This window comes from Arachis hypogaea, chromosome 6 (genome assembly GCF_003086295.3).
Source record: "Arachis hypogaea cultivar Tifrunner chromosome 6, arahy.Tifrunner.gnm2.J5K5, whole genome shotgun sequence".
NCBI lineage: Eukaryota > Viridiplantae > Streptophyta > Magnoliopsida > Fabales > Fabaceae > Arachis > Arachis hypogaea.
Genome location: NC_092041.1, coordinates 92,931,017 through 92,955,828, shown reverse-complemented (window position 1 = coordinate 92,955,828; position 24,812 = coordinate 92,931,017). Strand labels below are relative to the sequence as shown.

General features: G+C 36.6%; 1 protein-coding gene across 1 annotated transcript; it reads right to left on the bottom strand.

Annotated features, from left to right (window-relative positions):
- Positions 1-541: 541 nt before the first annotated feature.
- On the bottom strand, positions 542-9,026 carry LOC112696959 (uncharacterized). The gene is made up of 11 exons (XM_025749921.3): positions 8,714-9,026; positions 7,083-7,727; positions 6,266-6,443; positions 5,936-6,164; positions 5,197-5,336; positions 4,656-4,945; positions 3,993-4,205; positions 3,391-3,882; positions 2,211-2,891; positions 1,546-2,088; positions 542-1,244 (listed from the first exon to the last, which is right to left on the bottom strand). The coding sequence occupies exons 2-11, from the start codon at positions 7,356-7,358 to the stop codon at positions 1,020-1,022; spliced, it is 3,267 nt and encodes a 1,088-aa protein (XP_025605706.1). The 5' UTR covers positions 7,359-7,727; positions 8,714-9,026; the 3' UTR covers positions 542-1,019.
- Between the last annotated feature and the right edge of the window lie 15,786 nt (positions 9,027-24,812).

The following is a 24,812-nucleotide window of genomic DNA, read 5'->3' as shown; positions in this document are numbered from 1 at the left end:
ATGACCACCACAAAAGTCACCTTATATTAATACGATGATTTATTAGTAGTAGTAGTAGTAGCAGCAATTTTTGGAATCATGACTTTTATCTAATCTCAATTATTATACTGGTCACTTATTTTTCTTTTGGTGACAATACTAACTACTTATTAAACAATACTCTCAATCGGACACTTTTCTCTAGTCCTTTTACATGCCGGTCTAAAATTGATACTTCTTGACCAAACCAGGGCTTTTTAAATAAATATAAATGGAAAAGAACAAGGGGGCAAAAAAAAAATAAGAATCAAAAAGTAAAGATGAAAAACTGAGCTTTATTTGAAACAAAATAATTAACAAATGAAACTAACTTGTTTTGAACAACTAAAAGGTGAATTATAGGTGTTCCCTAAATAAGTAGATACTTGTGACTTGGCATCATACCAAAAGTTCCTTCACTAAAATGTAGCTTCTTTATGAGAGAAATCCAGAAAGATACATGTAGACATATATAATGATATAGCCTACAGGGAAGACTAGAGTTGGAAGATTAGATCTCATGGAAGCAAAGAGAGCCCTTTATTTGGAAAACCAGTGTTCCCTTTATTCTATTACATTCTTGAGCTTTTGTGGTAGTAGAGCTTGAAAATCTGCAACCACTTCTTGATCTTTGGCTAAATACTTAACTCAGTTCATTCACTAGATGACACCAAGTTCAGGACCATTATTGACCAGTCTCCAACACCAGAGACATATTAGGAAATGAGTACATTTGAAATCCTAAAGTCATATACAGTGCTAGCAGGGAAGACAAAAAAAATAAAGGAACAATCCCAAATGCTAAGAAGATGGAAACTAACACTTCTGATTTGGGAAAATTTAAAAAAAATGTACAGTTCAACTATCTGTACATACTAATTTACACTGGACTAAGAAGTGAGAAAAGATATATGCTAAAATGACAAGGTCCTGAGCAGAGGAAGAGCACGAGAAAGTGCATTCTCCTATGCCATCTTCGTGAGATAAATTAGATGGACACTTTAAGATTGCTTCCTTACTATCTTCACACTACTGTAGAAGCGCTTGAGATCCTTCATGGCCTTTTCTTCAATCTGAATGGAACGAATTGAGGATGGTGTGTCCACTTCAGGCTTGAACCAGCGGCTCACCAAGGTCGACTCCGATGGTGAGCCTTGACCTGTTGCAATGGTGAATCCAGCTGTGCTAGTCTTAGGACTGTGGGAAACGCTTTGGTGTTTCTTTCCCTGTGTTCAAGGGCAAAGTCCTCAGTCAAACACTAGGATATATACTATGAGATACAACAAGGTACCAAACCATAATAATGTAAAAAAGATAATGGATCACACAACACCAAAATGCCCATCATAAATCATATCTGCATTTATATGATTTATATTTAAATCTTTTTTAAACAAAATAGCAAATTGCAATTTAAATTTGTTATTAGGCCACAAGGTTTTTACCCCATGATTTAGAGCAAACAGATCAGTCACAAGAAAAGACAATGTAGTAGAGGCACAAAAAGGGAAGCCTTAATTCACAAACCTGTTGCATCTGGATGTCCCTGAATGATGGCCGAAGTTGAGGAGGGGTTCCTGAAGCAACCCACGGAGGAGTACTTATGTCGGCATCAGATGCATGTGAACCACGAGTTGGGGCAGCAGGGACAACAGGTATTGGACTAGAAGGAAGAAATGAACTCAACTTCACTTTTCCGCTACTGCCAAAATCAGAAAGATCTTCAACCTTAGATTTAGTCATAGATAGCTGGTTTCCCTTTATTTTGCTCTGTTCATCCTGGATATCACGAAGTGAAGCAGAACCCTTGGTGAACTTGGCCCCACCCCATGCAGGACCCTCGTTCCTTGGCGTCGGTGTAGGAGGAGGGTTCACCTCCTCTGGAACATCATCAAGGGCTCCACTCAAAAACATTGATAGCCCACCCTTCTTATTCTTCTTCTTAGAAACTTTTGGTGTTTGTCCCTTGCCTTGCAGCAACTCTATACCATCTTTCTTCTGCACTATCAAGTCTAGATCTTTTGCAGTTGCACCTTGGTCGGTTGTGGTTTTTTCAGCAACCTCTCCCACCTATCAAATGTAACACTTAATTTTCAGAAATCTAACGTGAAAGAAACTATGCAGAAACTAATCAAGGTGTTCACAAAATAAAAATGACTTCTAGTTTCTAACATGAATAAGATTAAACAAACCTTAGACTTAGGAGCCACCATGATGTCAGCTTCCAACAAATCCTTCACAGATTCAGTAATCACTTCACTTGCAGAATACAAAGATTCTACCTCTGCTTGGATGACACTTGATTTATTGCTCTTTCTCCTCTGTTTTTTGGATACTTTACCCTTTTTACTACCTTTGCCTTCTGGCAATGGTGACGGAGAAGATGATTCCTTATTTTGCAAAGTCTCAACAGAAATACCTAGTTCTGCAAGCGAGCTCTCGAGGGAAGACTTGGATTGGATCTTTAAGATCTGCTGGTCATCGAGGAAATGTCCACTAGATTGCTTAGCTTCAAGCATCTCAATCTGCTGCAGCTTCTTTCTTATTGCCCGAATTACCTTGGAGGTTTCTAGATTGGGGTCATCCTTGGGCTGTAGAAAGGAATCTCCTCTTTCATCTTTCTCCAATTTCAACACATTCATTTTCATGGGTTTATCACGAGTCCTTTGAAACTCTATCTCACTATCATCCTCTTCACTGTTAATGATGGCAGGGAAGGTTGCAGTAGGAGTTGGGAGTCGACGGTGTGTCCAAGGCTCAGAAGATCTCTGGTCCAACAACCTCTCAAGGTTAGCCAGAATATCTGGTGCTGTGCTTGCAACAGCATGCGATGAAACTGTGAATATAAAATCAAGGTTGCGCATCACAATCTCCTGAAACAATAAATAATAACTACTTTAGTATAATAATCCCACCTTGCCACATGGGAGTTATCAAGATAACCATAACAACAGTGGCAGAGCCTGGTTAAAGCAAAGAGGGGAGATGGCATTCCCAATCTTCAAATTTTCCATATAAATTATTTGTGATTTTAGTTTGGCACCCCCTCAATTTTTTAATTTTGGCCCATCCTCTTTGTGAAAACTTAAGACCTAATGTTTTGTTGGCCTCCCTACAAAACTCACCTAGATCCACCCCCGCATAACAGCAAAGTCAACGTCAAATATCACGGTACATTTTTTATGATAATATTTTCCATGTCTGTCCAACTCAATGATACAATAAATATTTCATGTTAAATTTTTTGATAAAGAAACATTAAATGCATTTAGTTTCATTATTATTATGTGTTCCATCAACTATGACTTCAGAAAGACATCATGTTTGATAATTTATATTTGTTAGTAATTTGAAATGCAATAAGATCAGTACCTCACAATACTTTCTCAATTCATCTGCCCCAAGAGAATCGGCAATCTCCAGCAGTTGTATGGCATTTCGTGGCTCCACTAAACATTCTGCTGCTACTTTTTCACAAAGGCTTTTTAAGCTAGGTACAGATTTCTGCCCAAAAGTATCATTTTGTACACTGGATACCATATTATTTGATTCCATGTCATCAAATAAAATGTCTTCATTTAACTCATCCATATCATCCCTATTATTTAACTTGGGTTTTTGCGAGTCCTCAACACCGGTGAGAGGATATTCAGGATGGTACAGCATAGCCACTATTAGTAAATGTGTTTCACCAACAGAAACCGAAGTAGCCTTCTTTACTCCATGCAACCGAGTTGCAACAAGTGGGTTATCCTTACTTTTCTTCCCATCCCACAGGTAAACATCACCAGTACCCGTAACTGCAGCAGTCCAGTACTTTCCAGCAGATATGCTCACCATATTTCTTCCGCACATAGAATATAGCTGTAAAAAGATTTAAGCAAAAAGAAATAAGAAAACTGTTCTATTAAACATGATTGTTTCATGAATACCATAACATTTGATGGGAGAAGAGAAATTCAGTGAATAGAAACCTGTTGGGATCTGAGATCGGGATCAGATGAGACCCAATAAAATAATGCACCGTCATCTGTAAGTGCCATGCTGTGTACCATTCCCGCAGCTATAGAAACTACCTGAAGTCGTTCCATTCGATGAAACTTTAAAGGAGTGCTCCCACTCTTTTTCAAGTTCCTAGAAATCACTACACGTTTTGGAGTAACTAGTCGATAACCCCAAGTGTACACCTGAAAAAAAAGGGGGGAAATTAAAACCTAAATATGAAAAGCAAAACACATTCCCTAATAAAAGCCACCATGATAAAGAATTTTAAGTACCATATCCATGCACAAAGAAAAAACCGATTTTAAGTTTGGAACACAGTTTTTAGAAAGAACATTAATTCCCCGGCCCAAAACTGAATCAGCTCTAAAGCTGAGAATTCCAAAATGTTTTTAATTAATTCAATTGTCTATAAAAACAATATAAACATCCATAGCTATAACTTTGTTCATGTTTCAGCACCCCCTCACCTCTGTATTTCAATAATTCTTAGGAAGTTACAAATTAATCCGTTCAAGATGAAAACAAGAATTGTAAAAAAACATGATGCTTAATGAGGAATCAGGATAAGTAACAGATACAATGCTTTACGTAAGAATATTTTGAAATAAAAAAAAAGGGAATAATATAATTACCTCTCCGTCAGATCCTAATACAACTGTGTGATATTTTGCAGCAGAAACCTTGGTTAAAGTCTTTCCCTTCAAGGATTCAACCACATGTGGGGTGTAATTAGATGCTGAGTTTGAGGTTCCATAACCAAGCTGGCCCTCTCTATTTGAACCCCAGGTAAAAACTTCACCTAAATCGGAAACTACAGCTGTGTGCTTGTTTGCTGCAGCAACAGCAACAATTTTTGACCTTAGAGCACTCACTCTCCGAGGTGTTGGTTGTGTATCAACAGAAGTGTATCCCAGCTGTCCCTCTGCAAAAAATGAAACAAGAGAATACCGACATTAACGTCATTTTGATTCCAATGCATCAAAATTAAGTACTAAGAAGACAACCTAATTCTCTCACAAGTAACTCGTGATGTGTAGAATATTACAATTCACAATTGTAGCCAATGAAGGGAAGGGCAGGGATGCAGGGAAAAGGATTTAATTGCATATATTTAATTAATTTGCAGTAACAAGACCCACAGTTGATATGGACACAAGTTTCGTCAACTTTTACCTCTATTGGATCCCCAAGTGAACACTTCCCCACCCTCAGTAGCAATAACAGTATGATGCTTAGCTGCAGCGATTGCCATCACTCTGCGGGAACCCAGACCAGTAGTCACCTGGCGGGGAGTGATGACAGCAGCTTGACCACTGCAATCAGGATAGCAATATGAAATCTGATTGAATATAGTCCAAAAGCATAAACAGGTAACAGTGGTAACCTGCCTCACCTAGAAAAGTTCCAACAAAAAAAATTGATTTTGTGACTATTGCTAAATCGGATTAGCAAGCAAGCCGATCAAAGTAAATTCTCACTTGCTCTTGCTGGGAAACTTGTGTGATAAATTAATAAGCATCAGCATTTTAATTTGTTTTAGAACAGGAACAAGAAAATAATTCAAATCCTCAACAAAAACTTGAAGCATAATTGTGTATGATTTGAGGCCAAACAACTTTATATTCCAAAAAGAAAGTCCTACATCCCAACCCAGCAATGCTTAACCATGAACTTCTTTAACACCTAGAAAGTAAGTAGCATTTAAGGAGCCAAATTGACATTTAATCAAGAGAAGGAAAAAGGAAAAAAAAAAAAAGAAAAAAGTCCAAGGTGTACATTACTAACAGGGAACCTACTCAATGTAAATTACCCCCATATTCAATCTTAATAATAACTAAAGAAATTATCCATTCACGGCAATACCAACACTTACAGAAAGCATCATCAGGCTCATTAGAAGCAGACCATATACCTGTGTATGTCAAAATCAGGGTGCCCTAGACGGCCCCCTCTTCCAAATCCCCAAGTATAAACTTCTCCACGCGCAGTAAGTGCCACACTGTGGAACTTTGCTGCAGAGATCAGCTTTATGAATGAACCATTAAGTGAATCAACTTTGCAAGGTAACTTTTGAATGTGAGCATTTCCAGTTCCAAGCTGATAATTTGCACCGCTTCCCCAACTAAAGACCTCAGTAGCCACTAAAGATGAACCAAAAATCAGGTTTTATCCTCAATGACAAATGTCTATTGGCAACAACGATGCTATCTTAATAAAGGAGTCAAAGCATGTGAATTTATACCTGACTTGCGATCATTTCCAGAAACCTGTAACACAGGACCAGATAGAAGATCTACAGGTACTCGAGATCTTGAATCCTCCAGTGTAATAGAAGCACCATGCTGTAGAAGGACACTTGCCACAGCAAGATGACCAAAATGTAGCGCCCTATGAAGGCTACCCCATCCTGATTCGCCATCCTGAAAATGGAAGGGTTCAGAATTGATGGATTTGAAGAACCAAAAGCACCAATCCAATTAAAAACTGCTCAATTATGCAGATATCATGAAATGGAAATTATTTCTCCAATTGGACGAAAATTATAAATTAAAATCTGAATTGATGAAAATTTTCTATATTAAACTTTTAAGCAAAAAGGAACAAAGTCACTTTTGTCAGAAAAAAGAAATGCTGACACAAATGCACCTGAGATCATTTTTTAATTTCAAGAGGCTAGCCATGAGAAACAGAGATTGGATGTGAGTTAAACATAGTTTTCTTAAACATTGCAACATCAAGCTTTTTGAAATTTGAATCCAAGTGGCAAGATTGCTAGCTCATAGCAAAATTGGTGGCAAACATTGGGAACTTTTTGGAACATTGTGATTATGAGTGTTAATTAGGTCACATCTTGAAACATTGATAACAATAATTCACCATGAAATAATAAACAATTTCTATAACAATAGAGAATATCTTTTGCAGACGTTTCATTCCTTAAAAGACTTTATAATAAAAAAGCAATTAACTCTCCCGGGAACTAAACATAAAGAGATGCCACTGAAACCAACCAGAAAAGAGCGTAAACAAAAAATTCAGAAAACAGAAAGTCATCATACTCGAGCATCAGGATCTGCACCAGCTGCAAGAAGCCTCCTGACAATGGGAATGTGATTTCTCCAAATTGCAAGATGAAGAGGAGTCAGCCCAAAGGAGTTCCGCACATTGATATTACCCCCACTCTTCTTCAATAATGTCAAGACCGTCTCTAATTCATTTACCGATCCTTCTCGCACAACAAGCCAGAGATCTTTCTGGGATCCGGCAGCTGAAGTTTTGCGACCACCTGTTGGCAAATTCTGCTTCTGTGTTTGTGGAGAAACAGCTATTTCCATTATTTGAGGATGGGGAACCGATGATATATTAGCTGTGTCACAATATTTTATAGGCTTGAAAGATGACTCAATGGCTCAGCTGTTTTGTTCCCCTACGATCATATAATGTCAAAGGCCAGATTCTAACTAACAAATTGTGCTCTACAAACCAGACTACACTTGAATCCCCGTAAAAGATAACACTGGCCTTGAGTCTATAACTTGATTTTTACTAATCCATGGTAATTTGATATGGAAATCCAAAACATCAACGTCCAGTTACAATTGGCACCAACTCTTCGCTAATCTACCACCGAGATTATCATTGTCATGAACTTTATGTAGCAGCCATCGACAAATATCAGCGCATTTCAATGATCACAGGGAAATCTACCATTGAAAGCAAAAATGACAAGTTCATTTATTTGATATACAAACCACTCAAGGGAAAATAATAATACCCAGGCACACAAACATGCACGGAAGATACAACTGAAATCATATAAGCTTGTAAGAATCAACAGATCAAAACTCAAACAAGTCTTAAAATTGAAGCCACTAAAATTGATCCTTTGGAGGAAAGAAGAAAAAGGAGCATAAAGCAAAATGTACCATAAATATATCACCAAAACAAGATCACAAGGTAATGTACTATCCATGTAAACTATAACAAGATCAAAATGAACTCCTCTAGCCGGAATTTAGAGTTGAAACAGTGAGAATGCAAGATCCACTGATTTAGTAATTCACATGGCTAATCATCTATTCTATTCTTCATGTAATCACAATCCCAAAAAAAAAAAAAACAAAGGCATTGTTGCAGCCCTTTGGTGCAGGAAAAAGAACAAACATTTGGTGTGCAAAAGTTGGAAAGCAAAAAAATGAAGGATTAGAAGTCAATTGAGATGATGAAACCAATTACATCAGACAGGTTTCGTATTTGATCTGTGTAAATGATAACTCATTCCTTGGTGTTTCTACTTCAATAAATACTTTTCTTAACCTCAACGATTACTAAAAGAATTGAATCGTGAAATGACAACAGAATCAAGAGAAAACACAATGCTGGAAACAATTAAAAACTTACACAGTTCCACCAACACAAGTAAGAAAAAGAAAAAGGCAAACTCGACAAAATTGAATCAGAGGGCTCAGAAACAGAACAAACAACAGCATCGTATCACCGAGCCACAAAAAAAAAGGAAAGAAATTTCAGCTAGATCGCCAACCCTAGATGAAAACTTCTAACAGAAAAAAAAAACGAAAATTTTAAGACAAAGAGTTGAACAAAGAAACCGAATCAAATGAAAACAAAACTACAAGCAAAGGGTAAAAACTGATCTAACAAAAATGGGGGAACAAATGTGTCAACTAACCTCGTAGCGTGTTGGAAATTGAACGCAAAACAGTGAGAAAAGATCGTGAAGTTGTTCTTGAGAAGAAAGAGTTAAGCAGAGAAGAGAAGAGAAAAAAACAGTTTATAGAAAAGAGAGGATGGCGATTTTTTGGTGTAACAAAAAGAGTATCGAAACTCAGAATATACCCTTTAGCCAAAGCATAAAAATGGTTTAATAAAAATAAAATTATATTTTGGTTTCTCCGATTGAAATTAAAAAAAAGGTTTAATATGTTATTGGTTTTTTCGAACTGAAAATTGGGAAATTTTTGGAAAGCGAGAGAAACGGAAAAAGCGAGAAAAAGAAATAGTCTTGAGTGACGAAACTACCTTTTAAGTGGAGGGTAATTTGGGGGTTTCGGATAAATGAGTGCTTGGACTGAAACGCCCCTGACTCGGCGACCACGAGAGGAGAGAGAAAGAGTGGTCATTGGTCATTCCAACGAAGAGTAGGTCTGAGTTGTCGCTTCGACCACAGCCCGTGTTTCTCCGCAAAACAAGTGTGAGACCATGCAACACATGGCACTTCCAGAATTAGCCACGTGGTCACAAAGATTGAATAATAAACTAACCATAATAAATTCATAGAATAGTTCTTCTCTAATTTTTTTTAATACTTGAAGAAATAAAGTGTGATTTTTTTATTAATTTAATAAATAAAATCAAAAATAATAAAAAATTAAAAATTATATTTTATATTTTCAATTTTTTTAAAAATCGAAAGGATCATTCTCTAAATTCATAACTACAATATACACACGGTAAATAGAACAACCGTAATTATAAGGTTCCGTTCCAGTTTCATTCCCTGTTTTAATCTTTAAAAACAAAGAATATCTAATTGATAAAATGCTTAAATAAACTAAGACTTAAAATAAAAAATATTATGTAAATTGGAAAAGCTCTACATACAAGCCATTAGGGCTTGTATGTTTCACAAGTTCATTAAGCAATAAAACAAAAATACGTACTGCTTCACATACGTTGTATACACGCGCCATATAAGATCCCGCGTATATCTAACTACTAAATTTAAAAGATTTGTTTCCTTCTTCGTTTTCGTTATTTTGAAATTTGGTTGTTCTTTTTCTCGCGCCTCTTTCCTCCTTCTTCTTCTCCATCGTTCTTTTCCTCTCCTTTTCTCACTGGTATATTCTTCGTTTACGTTACTTTCTTCTCTCTCTGCAACTCGAGTTTCGTTTTCTATTTTGATTTGTTGTTTTCTGAAATCAAAGTTTGAACTCGTTTTGAAGATAATGGATCATTCAACCTCAGATTGTCAGCTGAATCCAGGCGAAGTGGATTATGAATTTGAATCTAACGAAGTTCCTGAAGTTTGATTTACATAGGATTAGTATGAATTTTCTTTCAGTAATTTGTATTGCATTGTGTAGTTGAAAAATTGCTGAACATTGACTGTGAAACTAACACTTTAACATGAATCTGCCGACTCAATGTATTATTTTGTGATTAATTATCTGGAATTTATAGCAGACGCTCGGATGTAGATCAGGTCTTTTTTGGGTGTATTTTTGCTAGAAGTGTGGGTGTATCTACACTTTACTGGTTTTTTGTTATTTTAATTGAGTTGTTGTTGTTCAGGTGTATTATATCAGACATGATTGGGTGTGTTTTTAGTTTTTGACATGGTGTATTTTGCAGCCTGTGTATTTACAGTTTATGGCTTTAAATGTCATTCTGTAGTTGAGTTGTAGCGGTTCGGGTGTATCATGTTAGACATGATTAGGTGTATTTGAAGCATATCTATGGGTGTATTCACAGTTTCTGACATGGTATATTGTGCAGCCTGTCTCGGTTGTTGATGACGAGTTTGTTCCGAAGGTTGGAATGACCTTTACCACCCTTGAAGATGCTAGAAAAATTTACAGGAACTATGCCAAAGCTACAGGTTTCTCTACAAGAGTTCGGTGCACAAATAAGAAGGGAAACGAGATTAAGAATCAACTGATTACATGTAGCAGAGAGGGAAAATAGAAATCTAAAATATCTCCGACCGAGAAGACCAATCCGACAGCCGGTCTAAACTGTCCTACAAGAATTTATATACACACATTGAAGGAAGTCGGTGCTTGGATCATTTCAAAGGTTGTGCTCGATCATTCACACCCCTGTTGTCCAAGTAAAGCAGAGATGCTCAAACAGCACAGGGAACTAAGCATGTCCATTCGTCGTACGATAGAGAATAACGAGGAGGCCGGTATCAGACCAAGCAAAACTTACCAATCATTTGTTGCGGCTGCCGGGGGTCACCGCGAGTTAAATTTTATCGAAAAGGACGTGAGGAATTACATTACCAGGGAAGTGCGGAATGTTTCCGAACAAGAAGATGCAAAGGAATTCGGGAAATATTTCTTAAGAATGAAAGAGAAGAATCCGAATTTCTTTTTTGAGCTCGAACTCGAGAAGGATCAATCGATTAAGCTGGCTTTTTGGGCCGATGCAAGAAGCAGAGCTGCCTTTGAGTATTTCGGAGACGTCATTTCATTCGACACCACCTACAATACAAACAAGTAACAAACTGCCCCTGTTTATGATGCTAAATTAATTTTTTTTTTACGAATCCGCAACAGAGGTGTATATTGGCTGTTTCATTGGGTGTATACGAAGCATTTGGTGGGGTGTACCTAATGATTTTGAATTCTGGACCATGGTAATTTGTTTCAGGTATAATTTGGTCTGTGGTTCTTTTGTCGGGGTGAATCACCACGGTCAGTCAACACTTCTCGGATGCTCTTTGATGAAGAATGAAGAAATTGAATCATTCAAATGGTTATTTCAATGCTGGCTTCGTTGCATGGGAGGAAACACTCCGAAAGGGTTTCTCACCGATCAGTGCGCATCAATGAAAAGGGCTTTAGAGGCCTGTATGCCAACAACAGTTCACCGTTGGTGTATTTGGCACATCATGAAGAAGATTCCAAGCAAACTAAATGGATACAAGGGACATGCCGATATTGAACAAGAAATGAGCCAAGTTATTTGGAACTCTCATAGCAAAGACTCATTCGATAGGAATTGGAATGATTTTCTGCTGAATTTTGGTCTTGCGGACAACAAGTGGCTTTCAGGTAATGTCTTTTTAAAATCTGCAGCAGAGGTGTAAATTGCATGTTCCCTCAGGTGTATTTATAGTCTGTGTTTGGGTGTATTATGCAGATCTGTACGAAGACCGTCACATATGGGTTCCTATCTATCTGGATCACCACTTCTGGGCAGGGATGAGAAGCACACAAAGGAGCGAGAGCATGCATTCATTTTTTAACAAGTATATCACACGGAACAGCTCGCTTATTCAGTTTGTCAAACAATACGATAATTGCCTCGGAAGCAGGGAGCAAGCAGAGAGAGAATCAGATGCTGCAGATTTTCATACGGTCATACCGTGTGCAACCAAATCCTCCATTGAAGCTCAGTTTCAAGATGCGTACACTCATGCAAAGTTTAGGGAAGTCCAAGCGCAATTCAGAGGAAAGGCGAATTGCATCACCAGATTAAAGAATTCCGCTCTAGGCTATTCAGTATACGAAGTCGGAGAACAAGTTTCCAGCTCAATATTCAACAAGTTCGCGGTTACTTACGACTCAGTTGCAGCCGAGGTAAAATGCCAATGCTTATTATTCGAGTCGAGAGGGATACTGTGCCGTCACGCACTAAGCGTGTTAAGCTTCGAACAAGTAAGCCAAGTGTCACCTAGATATATACTGGAACGATGGAGCAAGAAGGTAAAGAGGCGACACACACACATCAAGAGCAGCCACGACGAGCCACTGATGGAGCCAAGAAGCAAGAGGTTCGACCAATTGGTTTTTCGTTCGCAAAATATTTGCGAATTTGCATCCGAATCGGAGGAGCTGACTGCAATTCTGCACCGTGCGTACGATAACGTCATGGCCGAGATGGAATCATTAAAAGCCAAAAGGAAGGGGACATCTTCTTTATCCCACGAAGACGCCAACTTGGAATCCGTTAACGAGCTTCAAAGCCCGCCAAGGATTCGAACAAGAGGACGTCCAAAAAATAGGCTAGGTTCAAAGCTGGACAAACAGATTGCAAATGCCACAAAGAAGAAGAAGACGAAAGTTTTAAGCGAGGTAAAAGAAATGTTCTTTAAATTTGTGGCGATTGAGTTTACTTTTCTCGTTAATAGTTTAGCTAATGTGTGAGTGTTATATTCAGATAAACCTGTTTGATGCTGCATCAGCGGTGCATTCAAATTCCAGCCAATATCAAGGACACGTTATGAATTATCAGTTCAGGGTACCAGCAGCAGGGGATAACTCTTTGGGTGTATAGTTTTAGAGAATATGGGTGTAAAGTCACTGTTTCTTTTGGGTGTATTTTTGTTCATTCACAATTTACATATAGCTACATATATAGATACATATAGAACAAAATCTGTAAAAATTCGCAGGTTATGGGTGTATATTTGATTTGATATTTTTCTTCATATTTTAGTACATGTAATTCATACAATTTGAATACATCACAGACAGTTTGGGTGTATATTTTATGCAATCTTGGGTGTATTATTAGACTTGTGTTGGGTGTAACAGTTTATAATTTACATTTATATATGCCTTGATTTTTTCCTTCATATTTTACCACCTGTAATACAGCTTTTGAATACAGCACAGACAGTTTAACAGCACAGATAGTTTAACTATGGAAAAAAATATACATGGAATAGAAGTTGTTGATAAATGGCAAATATTTACATCATTTGTTCAATTTACAAACTACCCAACAGTTGGATTACGCAGTTTATATATCATCAGAATTTATCTGACAAAACGGACTCAATAATACAGAGGATGGCTTTGACAGCCTTATAGCATTACTCTCTCTAATTGCCCGATCTCTCTCTTTATTCATCTCACTGAATAGTATCCGCGAAGCATACTCCACTCTATAGTGGTCCACCTCCTCCTACAATTAAAAAGTATATTCTGTTTAAACAGCAATATTAATTCAGTAAAGTAATACAGAGTTATATAGTTCTAAAGACAGTTACCTGTGGCCAATTATCCCATTCATACTTCTCCTTTTTAATGTTTTCTGGCTCAATTAACTCCATCCACTTCATAATGTAGATAGCGCAGTCATAGCTGAAAACGAAGAAAATAGATTACAAATCTCATCTACGAAAGTTTAATATTTAGAGTCACAAATTTATACCTTAATTTTTGGTCTGATATTTTAACATATGATGATTTAATTTCCTTCTCCTTCTCGCCTTTCTGCAGAGGTTCCCCACCGGCATATGCTCTCAATCTTGAAAATACATATCCCTTAAATACCAAAACAAATCAGTAATACACCCGAATGAATGCACAAGATACACCCAACTGAATGGACAATATACACCCAACACAACTTAAAGTAAAGAAGACAGAGGCAACTTACAGTGAATTTATTAAGCTTCTTTCTCTTTTCGCCGGGAGCTTTTTTGTTTAGCGGGTCAAGTATATGACATCTCCACTTTGTTGTATCTATCAGCCATAACCACCAACGCCCCGAGTAGCAAACAGGTGCAAAAATCTGAAGGATTGCCACATTTTCAACAGTATGTTATTTTATTTGGCATATAAGTAAAGAAGCGTACTAACAAATTTAGCAAATGAAAACTTACATATGGATGCGAAGTTAATTTTTTTCTATCTATGAAGGGAATAAAACTCGGGTAGTTTTCCACCCTGAATTCCTTATTCGTTTTCGGTGATATGAATTCCCGATTTGGGTGATCCGAAAGTGCCATGTTCTGCAAGAATTGCGAAAATAGAAATAAAATACTGGAAATACACCCAAGTGAATACTTTAAATACACCCAAATGACTACACAACTTACACCCACTTGAACGTAAAAAATACACCCAAATCAACACAGAAAATACACCCAAAGTTCATAGAAGTAACACTTACCACAATATCAGGGGAAGACAGTATATTTGTTCTTGAAACCTCTTTTCATTTATCTGGTTGAGGATGTGGCAGATGGCAGATACAATCTAGAAATATATGCCGAAATCAATTTTACATAAATAAACATTGCAGTTGACTTTGGTGTAAAAATATTAATGTTATTCTAATATTACCGCAGATTCTATATCACTTTTTGCCTGGAGGGATGCAGGGTGCATTCTAATCAATATATATTTATCTTGGGCAATCAGAGTGCACATGTGCTCATACTCGTTAGTATTGCCATCTGCGTCTTCCTTCAGTCTCGTCCCCCAGATGTAGCACTTTTGTTTCATATCATCCGTAATCTAATTTATTCCCTCAAGAGTTTCAAACTTCCCAGAACTTTCTCCCCCAGTCTCCCTTTGAATTTCTGGACTTTCCTTTTTTCCCTTCGCCGCACTGCTTGCTAATTTTTGGACCAAATTGTCTAATTGTTCCAACAAATTTGCAGTTTCTGGAGATTTTACGCTTTCTGTCTCCTGCGTTGACGCTCCCTCCTAGCTTGAATCAGTCAAGCCAAGGCTGAATGATGGCACTGGATCTGTTTTAGAAACATAGGATGCTGTCCGTGCCATCATCATAAGGGCAGCAACGTCTTCTGCGGCTGGATGACTGCGTCATCATGTATAACGTATTATAAGAATAAGAATATACGGATCATAAGAAAAGATTGATTTTAGTCTGATGAACTTACATTTTAGTTGGAGCTGGGGGAAGCGTGGTGTGGTTTCTTGAAGTTGTTGGGGGGGTTCAGGAGTGCTGCACAGTTACAAAAAATTAATCATGGCGTAAAAAAAAACAAATCAGGAACAATATACACCCAAACTGTTACTAACTATACACCCGAACTTTAACCCAATATACACCCAATACTATTTCTTACGTTTCTGTAGTTCCTTCTATCTGAGGCAGAGGGGTTGGTTCAAAATCTGACTCAGGTGTTTCTTGAAGTTCCGGCACAGTGGTTGTTTGGGATGGCGGCACAAAAACTTGAATCGGGACTCTAAACAAGAAGAAAAATGAAAGGTTATCAATGCCTTTGAAAATAATAAGGTTATAAGGTTGAAATATTCTTGAAAAACTCACATTGCAAGCGCATCCGACGGTGTCTGTTCCCTCACAACCATCATATTCGAATCAGCCGGACTCAACCTAAAATACACTCAAAGAAAGTCAATAAATACACCCGAACAACTAAAAAAGAAGACAGGCTTTGTTTTTTGAGAACTTACATACTTGCAGTTTTTGCTTTTTTTTCCTGCTTTTTTTTTCTTGAATAAAATAATAAAGGGCTTTATTTTCTAAAAAAATATATACAGAATTAGAAGTAGAAGGTAATATAAGAACAAAAGTAACGGTTATTTGAAAGAGAAATTACATGCTCTCTGACAGCTGGTTTACACTACTCTGTTCTGTGCGTCCTTGAGAGGAAGGATCATCACTTCCCAAGTTCACAGCCGGTATTCTAAATAGATTTCATGTTATTCAGACAAAATAAGAGACAGGTATTAAATACACCCAAATGAATGAACAAGATACAACGAATTGAATGGACAATATACACCCAAGACAACAAACGAAATATTCCAACTTAATAAACAACATACACCCAACTTGATCCACAAAATACACCCAAATGGTTCCACAAAATACACCCAAATCATGATAACAAGATTTTATTAAATAAAGCTTCTTACGTTTCAGAGGAGACATAGCGACCTTCTGTCGATCGCAGGTCAGCTTGGTTCTCCCTGCGAAACAAGAAACAATTATTAGCAAAGAAAACACACCAAAATCTGAAATAGACAGTCGAGCAAGACATACCCCTCTACAGCAGATTTATCAACGTTTTTCCTTAGCAATTCATCTAGCTCTTCACTTGATATTTCATATCTCTCACTATATTCATAAAAGAAGATTTTAACAAAAATAATTACGATGATAGACGGTAATATAGCTTACGAGATACTGTACCCATCAAAGTATTGATCTTCTTCAGGAGGTGAATCCTCCATAACAACTTTTTTCTTTTTTGGTTGTGTTCTGGGTGGAAAAAAAAGAGTACCAATCAGATATAAAAAATTAATTTTATCACAGAATATTATCCAAAGAAGTGCTTACTTTTTTGGTGTTGTTTTTGTCTTTTTCTTTTTCTTTTCCTTCTCCACCGGTGATGATTCTTCGCTCCTATAAGTTAATAATAGACACTTCAGTTAATACACGAAATCTGTATAATCAAGCCAAAAGAAAAGAGTAATAATTTCAGGACATTACTCATCACTTGATTCAGATTCAGATTATGAATCAGAATCTGACTCCTCTTGACTCTTCTTTCTTTTTCTGGAGTCCATTCTGGAAGGCAAAAAATTATTATTTAGAACATTATAAAAATACACCCAAATGAATGCACAAAATACACCAAACTGAATATATAATATACATCCAACGCAGCAAACGAAACACACCCAACTTAATAAACTACATACACCCAACGTGAACAACAAAATACACCCAACTCGAAAAAGAAATTACACCCAAGTACGGTACTTACTTTTCCCCCTTTTTGCTAGGGTGTTTCCTTCCTGAATCCTCTGAGTCTTCTTGAGTCTCAGACTCAGAGGTAGAAGTGTCACTGTCAGTAGTTTCTGTCTCCGAAGACGATGTTGAACTCGCCTTCCTTTTTTGTTTTTTTTATTTCTTGTTTTTTTTTCATTTTTTTCATTTTTTCTCTTGTCTCCGCCATCTTCACAATCCCCTGAAACATTAGATATTTTAGTTAGCAGCATTCAAGTAAATAAAATACATCCAACATATTATGTTTACTTACCAAAATTTCCTCTCTTTCTGCAGTCATTCTTTCCACCAACTCCTCCTTACTCTTGTTGGCAATCCAGGGCTTTGGTGGTCTTTCAGCCCTCTTCTTGCCTTTGTTTTTTAAAAGATGAAAGTAAATTATCATCAGAGCAAACAGGCAGCCATCAATTGCCTTCTTCTTTTTCTCCTTGTAGTCTGTGATGCCCTTGACCATGAAGGTCAAAACATGCCCCCCAGTTTCGCTCCGATATGCCGTCCATCTTAAAAATTAGGGCCAGGTGCACAGGGGATATTTTGTTTATCGTCGTTGGCAAAAGGAACGCCATCTGAATATAGAGGATGAAAATCCTCTTGAACATCAGGCGTTCCTCTTCGTTGCCAACGCCGATTTCCATCATCTCATCGGTAAGACTTTTGAGGGTCTTACCCTGGAATCTTCTAAAAATTATTTTGTCATCATCAGAAAGTTTCTTATACTCAAATTTTTCAGGAAATAGATCTCCTACAAAAAGGAAGACAACAAAGTATCAAAGTCGGTTCAAATACAACCAAGCATCAATTTAATATACACCCAAGCAACAACTTAATATACACCTATAATTTTGAGCTAATTACTTGTTGCATGGATGCCAAGCGCATGACCTATCTTTCTTGGGGTTATTTTGAAAGAACCATATCCTGTTTCCAGTCTGTTCTCCCCAAGTTTGAAGTTGTTTTTCAGCTCCCTTAACAGTTGGTGATGCACCCTTAGTGGTGGGATGTGCATCAAGCCACCGAATCCGAGATCCCTCACAATCGCCTTCTTCTCCTCAGTCATGTTTCTGAACTTATCACTTAGGAGATGTGTGGCACACTTAAGGTCTTTTGTTTGGTTTCTTGCTGCCATTTTCTCTGAAACGAAAAATACAACCAAAGATATCAGTACGATACACCCATATATATGAGTCAGATACACCCATTAATAATAGTAAGATACACCAATTGATAACAGTAAGATACACCCATATATATGAATCAGATACACCCAAAGATATCAGTAAGATACACCCATTGATAACAGTGAGATACACCCATAGATATGGTTCAGATACATCCATATATATATCAGTCAGATATCACTCAAACATGCTTCAATATCAAGCAACATTACAATGTCAAGCAGTATACACCCCCCAATATACGAAATATACCCCCCAAAAATCATTACCAGAAGATCTAGAACAACAAGAATAACAGGAGAACTTAGAACAACAACGTAGAAGAACAGTGTAACAAAGAAGCAAGAATAACAGTAAACCCTAGAACAACGACGTAGAAGAAAAGTAAAACCTAGTTCGTAATGAACTTACCTTGAGTATTGTTGCTTTGTTTTCTCTTCAGATTGTTGATGGAGAGTTTGATGGTGTTTTGATGGAGGTTTCGAAGGTTAGCGACGACTTGTATGTTTTGAACTTCGATTTTCGCTCGAAAATGGAAGGGTTTCCTTGTTTTCGAATCGCCTTGGGAAGTGGAAGAAGTGGAAGAAGTGGAAGAGTCTGCCATAACGCGTAGCATACGTAACCGTTTGAGTGTTGAGCGCGTGAATGTGACGCTCCATGTAATCTTTCTTCATGCGCGTGAGTTGTATTTGGGCTGGGCCAACTTGTAAGCTTGTAAGCTTGTATGTGTAGCAGGCCCCAATTAATTATTAACTTAATGGTCTTCTCTCTGATTTTAAATTTTTCATCACATAAAATTCCGTGCAATTCCAAAATACTTTGGATGGTCTAATTAATTCTTTGTTTAGTTATTCTTGAATTTTTTTTACAATATTTTAAAAATTCTTTATTTATCTGGATAGATTTTGTCTTAGTAAAAATATTTTTTTCATTTAAATTACCTTCATACGATAGAGATATCTCATATCAAAAATATTAAAATTAATAGAATATTTTTTAAAAAATTATGTAGTTAAAAATCTAATTAGGTTCTTATTTATGGATATTTTTGTGGAGAAATATTTAATTAATCCTAACATTTTTTAGACTAGAAAATACTTAATTATAAAACTAAAAATAGTTTAGAGACCTAATTAAAAAAAATTATAAAAACTTAATTGTAAATTTGATAAAACTATAAGGATTAATAGAATAATTATTCTATTTTAATATTATTAATTATGTCTAAAAATTGATATTTAATTATTTTTAAATGTTGATAAAAATATACATTTTAAAATTTAATATTTTTAAATAATTTCATACTTTTATTTAATTGCGTTCAAGTTAACGCATTGAACCACCAATAAAGTAATAACCAAATCAGACGTATCCTATTAGATAGAATTTGGTATGTGATATTAAATTGAGATTGGAGAACTAAGACTCAATATTATAATTAATAGTCAGATATTAGAACTAAAGTTTTAGTTTTAAGACACAAAATTTCAATCATTCAATACTTACTGAAAATAGAGACATATGAGATTAAAAATTTTGGAACAGAAACTAAAATTTTAACAAATAATTTCTTTTCAAAATACCCTCATTTCAAATTAATAATTTCAATTTTACCTTTATTCAATTCTTCTACCACCAACGCCTATCGCCGCATCCAGGACCACCACCTCTTATCTCCCAACTCTACTCCATCTTTTATCCCTACGATCACGATCATCATTCTTTTTTGCAATCCATCACCACCTACAACAATAATACCAAGAACAACAACATCATAAATATATCTCAAAATTAGAATCGAGAGAGAAGAAAAAAAATAGAAAAGAAAAAAGGCAAGAAAGGAAGGAAGAGGAGATATCAACGCAAAAAGAGGAGTCGCCGAAGGTACTGGATCAGAGTAGACCGTGGATGCTAGACAACAGCGTTGAAGATAGCGGCTGCTACTTGCGTCGAAGAGTTGTGCGACGCATAGGAAAAAGAGAGTGAAGAGAGTGAGACAACGCTCTTAGTGAGAGAATGGCAATATTGACAATATAGAATAATAGTAAATATCAATAATCTGTATCAGTATTAAATTGAATTAAACTGATTCGATTTATTATATATGAGTTGTTCAATAGTAAATTGAATAAACTAGATTCGATTTAGTACTCATGCATTATATTTTAAATATCAATTCTTAATAATTCGAATCAAATAATTTTAATTTTTTAATAATCATACTAATTCGATTCAAACTGATTCGATTTAGTATTAAAATATGTAATTCAAATTAAATTCATTCGATTTATATAGATATATGTATAAATATATTTACGTTGGAGCCTGCTACACATACAAGCTTACAAGCTTACAAGTTGGCCCAGCCCAAATACAACTCACGCGCATGAAGAGAGATACATGGAGCGTCACATTCACGCGCTCAACACTCAAACAGTTACGTATGCTACGCGTTATGGCAGACTCTTCCACTTCTTCCACTTCTTCCACTTCCCAAGGCGATTCGAAAACAAGGAAACCCTTCCATTTTCGAGCGAAAATCGAAGTTCAAAACATACAAGTCGTCGCTAACCTTCGAAACCTCCATCAAAACACCATCAAACTCTCCATCAACAATCTGAAGAGAAAACAAAGCAACAATACTCAAGGTAAGTTAATTACGAACTAGGTTTTACTTTTCTTTTACGTCGTTGTTCTAGGGTTTACTGTTATTCTTGCTTCTTTGTTACACTGTTCTTCTACGTTGTTGTTCTAAGTTCTCCTGTTATTCTTGTTGTTCTAGATCTTCTGGTAATGATTTTTGGGGGTATATTCCGTATATTGGGGGGTGTATACTGCTTGACATTGTAATGTTGCTTGATATTGAAGCATGTTTGAGTGATATCTGACTGATATATATATGGATGTATCTGAACCATATCTATGGGTGTATCTCACTGTTATCAATGGGTGTATCTTACTGATATCTTTGGGTGTATCTGATTCATATATATGGGTGTATCTTACTGTTATCAATGGGTGTATCTTACTGTTATTAATGGGTGTATCTGACTCATATATATGGGTGTATCGTACTGATATCTTTGGTTGTATTTTTCGTTTCAGAGAAAATGGCAGCAAGAAACCAAACAAAAGACCTTAAGTGTGCCACACATCTCCTAAGTGATAAGTTCAGAAACATGACTGAGGAGAAGAAGGCGATTGTGAGGGATCTCGGATTCGGTGGCTTGATGCACATCCCACCACTAAGGGTGCATCACCAACTGTTAAAGGAGCTGGCAAACAACTTCAAACTTGGGGAGAACAGACTGGAAACAGGATATGGTTCTTTCAAAATAACCCCAAGAAAGATAGGTCATGCGCTTGGCATCAATGCAACAGGTAATTAGCTCAAAATTATAGGTGTATATTAAGTTGTTGCTTGGGTGTATATTAAGTTGATGCTTGGTTGTATTTGAACCGACTTTGATACTTTGTTGTCTTCCTTTTTGTAGGAGATCTATTTCCTGAGAAAGTTGAGTATAAGAAACTTTCTGATGATGACAAAATAATTTTTAGAAGATTCCAGGGTAAAACCCTCAAAAGTCTTACCGATGAGATGATGAAAATCGGCGTTGGCAACGAAGAGGAACGCCTGATGTTCAAGAGGATTTTCATCCTCTATATTTAGATGGCGTTCCTTTTGCCAACGACGATAAACAAAATATCCCCTGTGCACCTGGCCCCAATTTTTAAGATGGACGGCATATCGGAGCGAACTGGGGGGCATGTTTTGACCTTCATGGTCAAGGGCATCACAGACTACAAGGAGAAAAAGAAGAAGGCAATTGATGGCTGCCTGTTTGCCCTGATGATAATTTACTTTCATCTTTCAAAAAACAAAGGCAAGAAGAGGGCTGAAAGACCACCAAAGCCCTGGATTGCCAACTGGAGTAAGGAGGAGTTGGTGGAAAGAATGACTGCAGAAAAAGAGGAAATTTTGGTAAGTAAACATAATATGTTGGATGTATTTTATTTACCTGAATGCTGCTAACTAAAATATCTAATGTTTCAGGGGATTGTGAAGATGGCTGAGACAAGAGAAAAAATGAAAAAAATGAAAAAAAAGAAAAAAACAAGAAATAAAAAAAACAAAAAAAAGGAAGGCGAGTTCAACATCGTCTTCGGAGACAGAAACTACTGACAGTGACACTTCTACCTCTGAGTCTGAGACTCAAGAAGACTCAGAGGATTCAGAAAGAAAACACCCCAGCAAAAGGGGAAAAAGTAAGTACCGTACTTGGGTGTAATTTCTTTTTCGAGTTGGGTGTATTTTGTTGATCACGTTGGGTGTATGTAGTTTATTAAGCTGGGTGTGTTTCGTTTGCTGCGTTGGGTGTATATTGTATATTCATTTGGGTGTATCTTGTGCATTCATTTGGGTGTATTTTTAGAATGTTCTAAATAATGATTTTTTGCCTTCCAGAATGGACTCCAGAAAAAGAAAGAAGAGTCAAGAGGAGTCAGATTCTGATTCATAATCTGAATCTGAATCAAGTGATGAGTAATGTCCTGAAATTATTTCTCCTTTCTTTTGGCTTGATTATACAAATTTCGTGTATTAATTGAAGTGTCTATTATTAACTTATAGGAGCGAAGAATCATCACCGGAGGAGAAGGAAAAGAGAAAGAAAAAGACAAAAACAACACCAAAAAAGTAAGCATTTCTTTGGATAATATTCTGTGATAAAATTAATTTTTTATATCTGATTGGTACTCTTTTTTTTCCACTCAGAACACAACCAAAAAAGAAAAAAGTTGTTGTGGAGGATTCACCTCCTGAAGAAGATCAATACTTTGATAGGTACAGTACCTCGTAAGCTATATTACCGTTTGTTGTCTTGGGTGTATATTGTCCATTCAATTCGTTGTATCTTGTTCATTCATTTGGGTGTATTTAATACCTGTCTCTTATTTTGTCTGAATAACATGAAATCTATTTAGAATATCGGTTGTGAACTTGGGAAGTGATGATCCTTCCTCTCAAGGACGCACAGAACAGAGTAGTGTAAACCAGCCGTCAGAGAGCATGTAATTTCTCTTTCAAATAACCGTTACTTTTGTTCTTATATTACCTTCTACTTCTAATTCTGTATATATTTTTTTTAGAAAAAAAGTCCTTTATTATTTTATTCAAGAAAAAAAAGGCAGGAAAAAAAAGCAAAAACTGCAAGTATGTAAGTTCTCAAAAAACAAAGTCTGTCTTTTTTTTTAGTTGTTCGGGTGTATTTATTGACTTTCTTTGGGTGTATTTTAGGTTGAGTCCGGCTGATTCGAATATGATGGTTGTGAGGGAACAGACACCGTCGGATGCGCTTGCAATGTGAGTTTTTCAAGAATATTTCAACCTTATAACCTTATTATTTTCAAAGGCATTGTTAACCTTTCATTTTTCTTCTTGTTTAGAGTCCCGATTCAAGTTTTTGTGCCGCCATCCCAAACAACCACTGTGCCGGAACTTCAAGAAACACCTGAGTCAGATTTTGAACCAACCCCTCTGCCTCAGATAGAAGGAACTACAGAAACGTAAGAAATAGTATTGGGTGTATATTGGGTTAAAGTTCGGGTGTATAGTTGGTAACAGTTTGGGTGTATATTGTTCCTGATTTGTTTTTTTTACGCCATGATTAATTTTTTGTAACTGTGCAGCACACCTGAACCCCCCCAACAACTTCAAGAAACCACACCACGCTTTCCCCAGCTCCAACTAAAATGTAAGTTCATCATAGTAAAATCAATCTTTTCTTATCATCCGTATATTCTTATTCTTATAATACGTTATACATGATGACGCAGTCATCCAGCCGCAGAAGACGTTGCTGCCCTTATGATGATGGCATGAACAGCATCCTATGTTCCTAAAACAGATCCAGTGCCATCATTCAGCCTTGGCTTGACTGATTCAAGCCAGGAGAGAGCGTCAACGCAGGAGACAGAAAGCGCAAAATCTCCAGAAACTGCAAATTTGCTGGAACAATTAGACAATTTGATCCAAAAATTAGCAAGCAGTGCAGGGAAGGGAAAAAACGAAAGTCCAGAAATTCAAAGGGAGATTGGGGGAGAAAGTTCTGGGAAGTTTGAAACTCCTGAGGGAATAAATCAGATTACGGATGATATGAAACAAAAGTGCTACATCTGGGGGACGAGACTGAAGGAAGACGCAGATGACAATACTAACGAGTATGAGCACATGTGCACTCTGATTGCCCAAGATAAATACATATTGATTAGAATGCACCTTGCATCCCTCCAGGCAAAAAGTGATATAGAATCTGCGGTAATATTAGAATAACATTAATATTTTTA

What these genes read in the sequence shown, in the direction of transcription:
- LOC112696959 (XM_025749921.3), bottom strand. Translation starts at nt 7,358, where the DNA reads ATGGAAATAGCTGTTTCTCCACAAACACAGAAGCAGAATTTGCCAACA. An exon ending in GTGCAGATCCTGATGCTCGA is followed by an intron (nt 6,444 to 7,082) that starts GTATGATGACTT and finishes TTCCATTTTCAG; the next exon opens with GATGGCGAATCAGGATGGGG. An exon ending in CCTGATTTTGACATACACAG is followed by an intron (nt 5,337 to 5,935) that starts GTATATGGTCTG and finishes TCCTGATTGCAG; the next exon opens with TGGTCAAGCTGCTGTCATCA.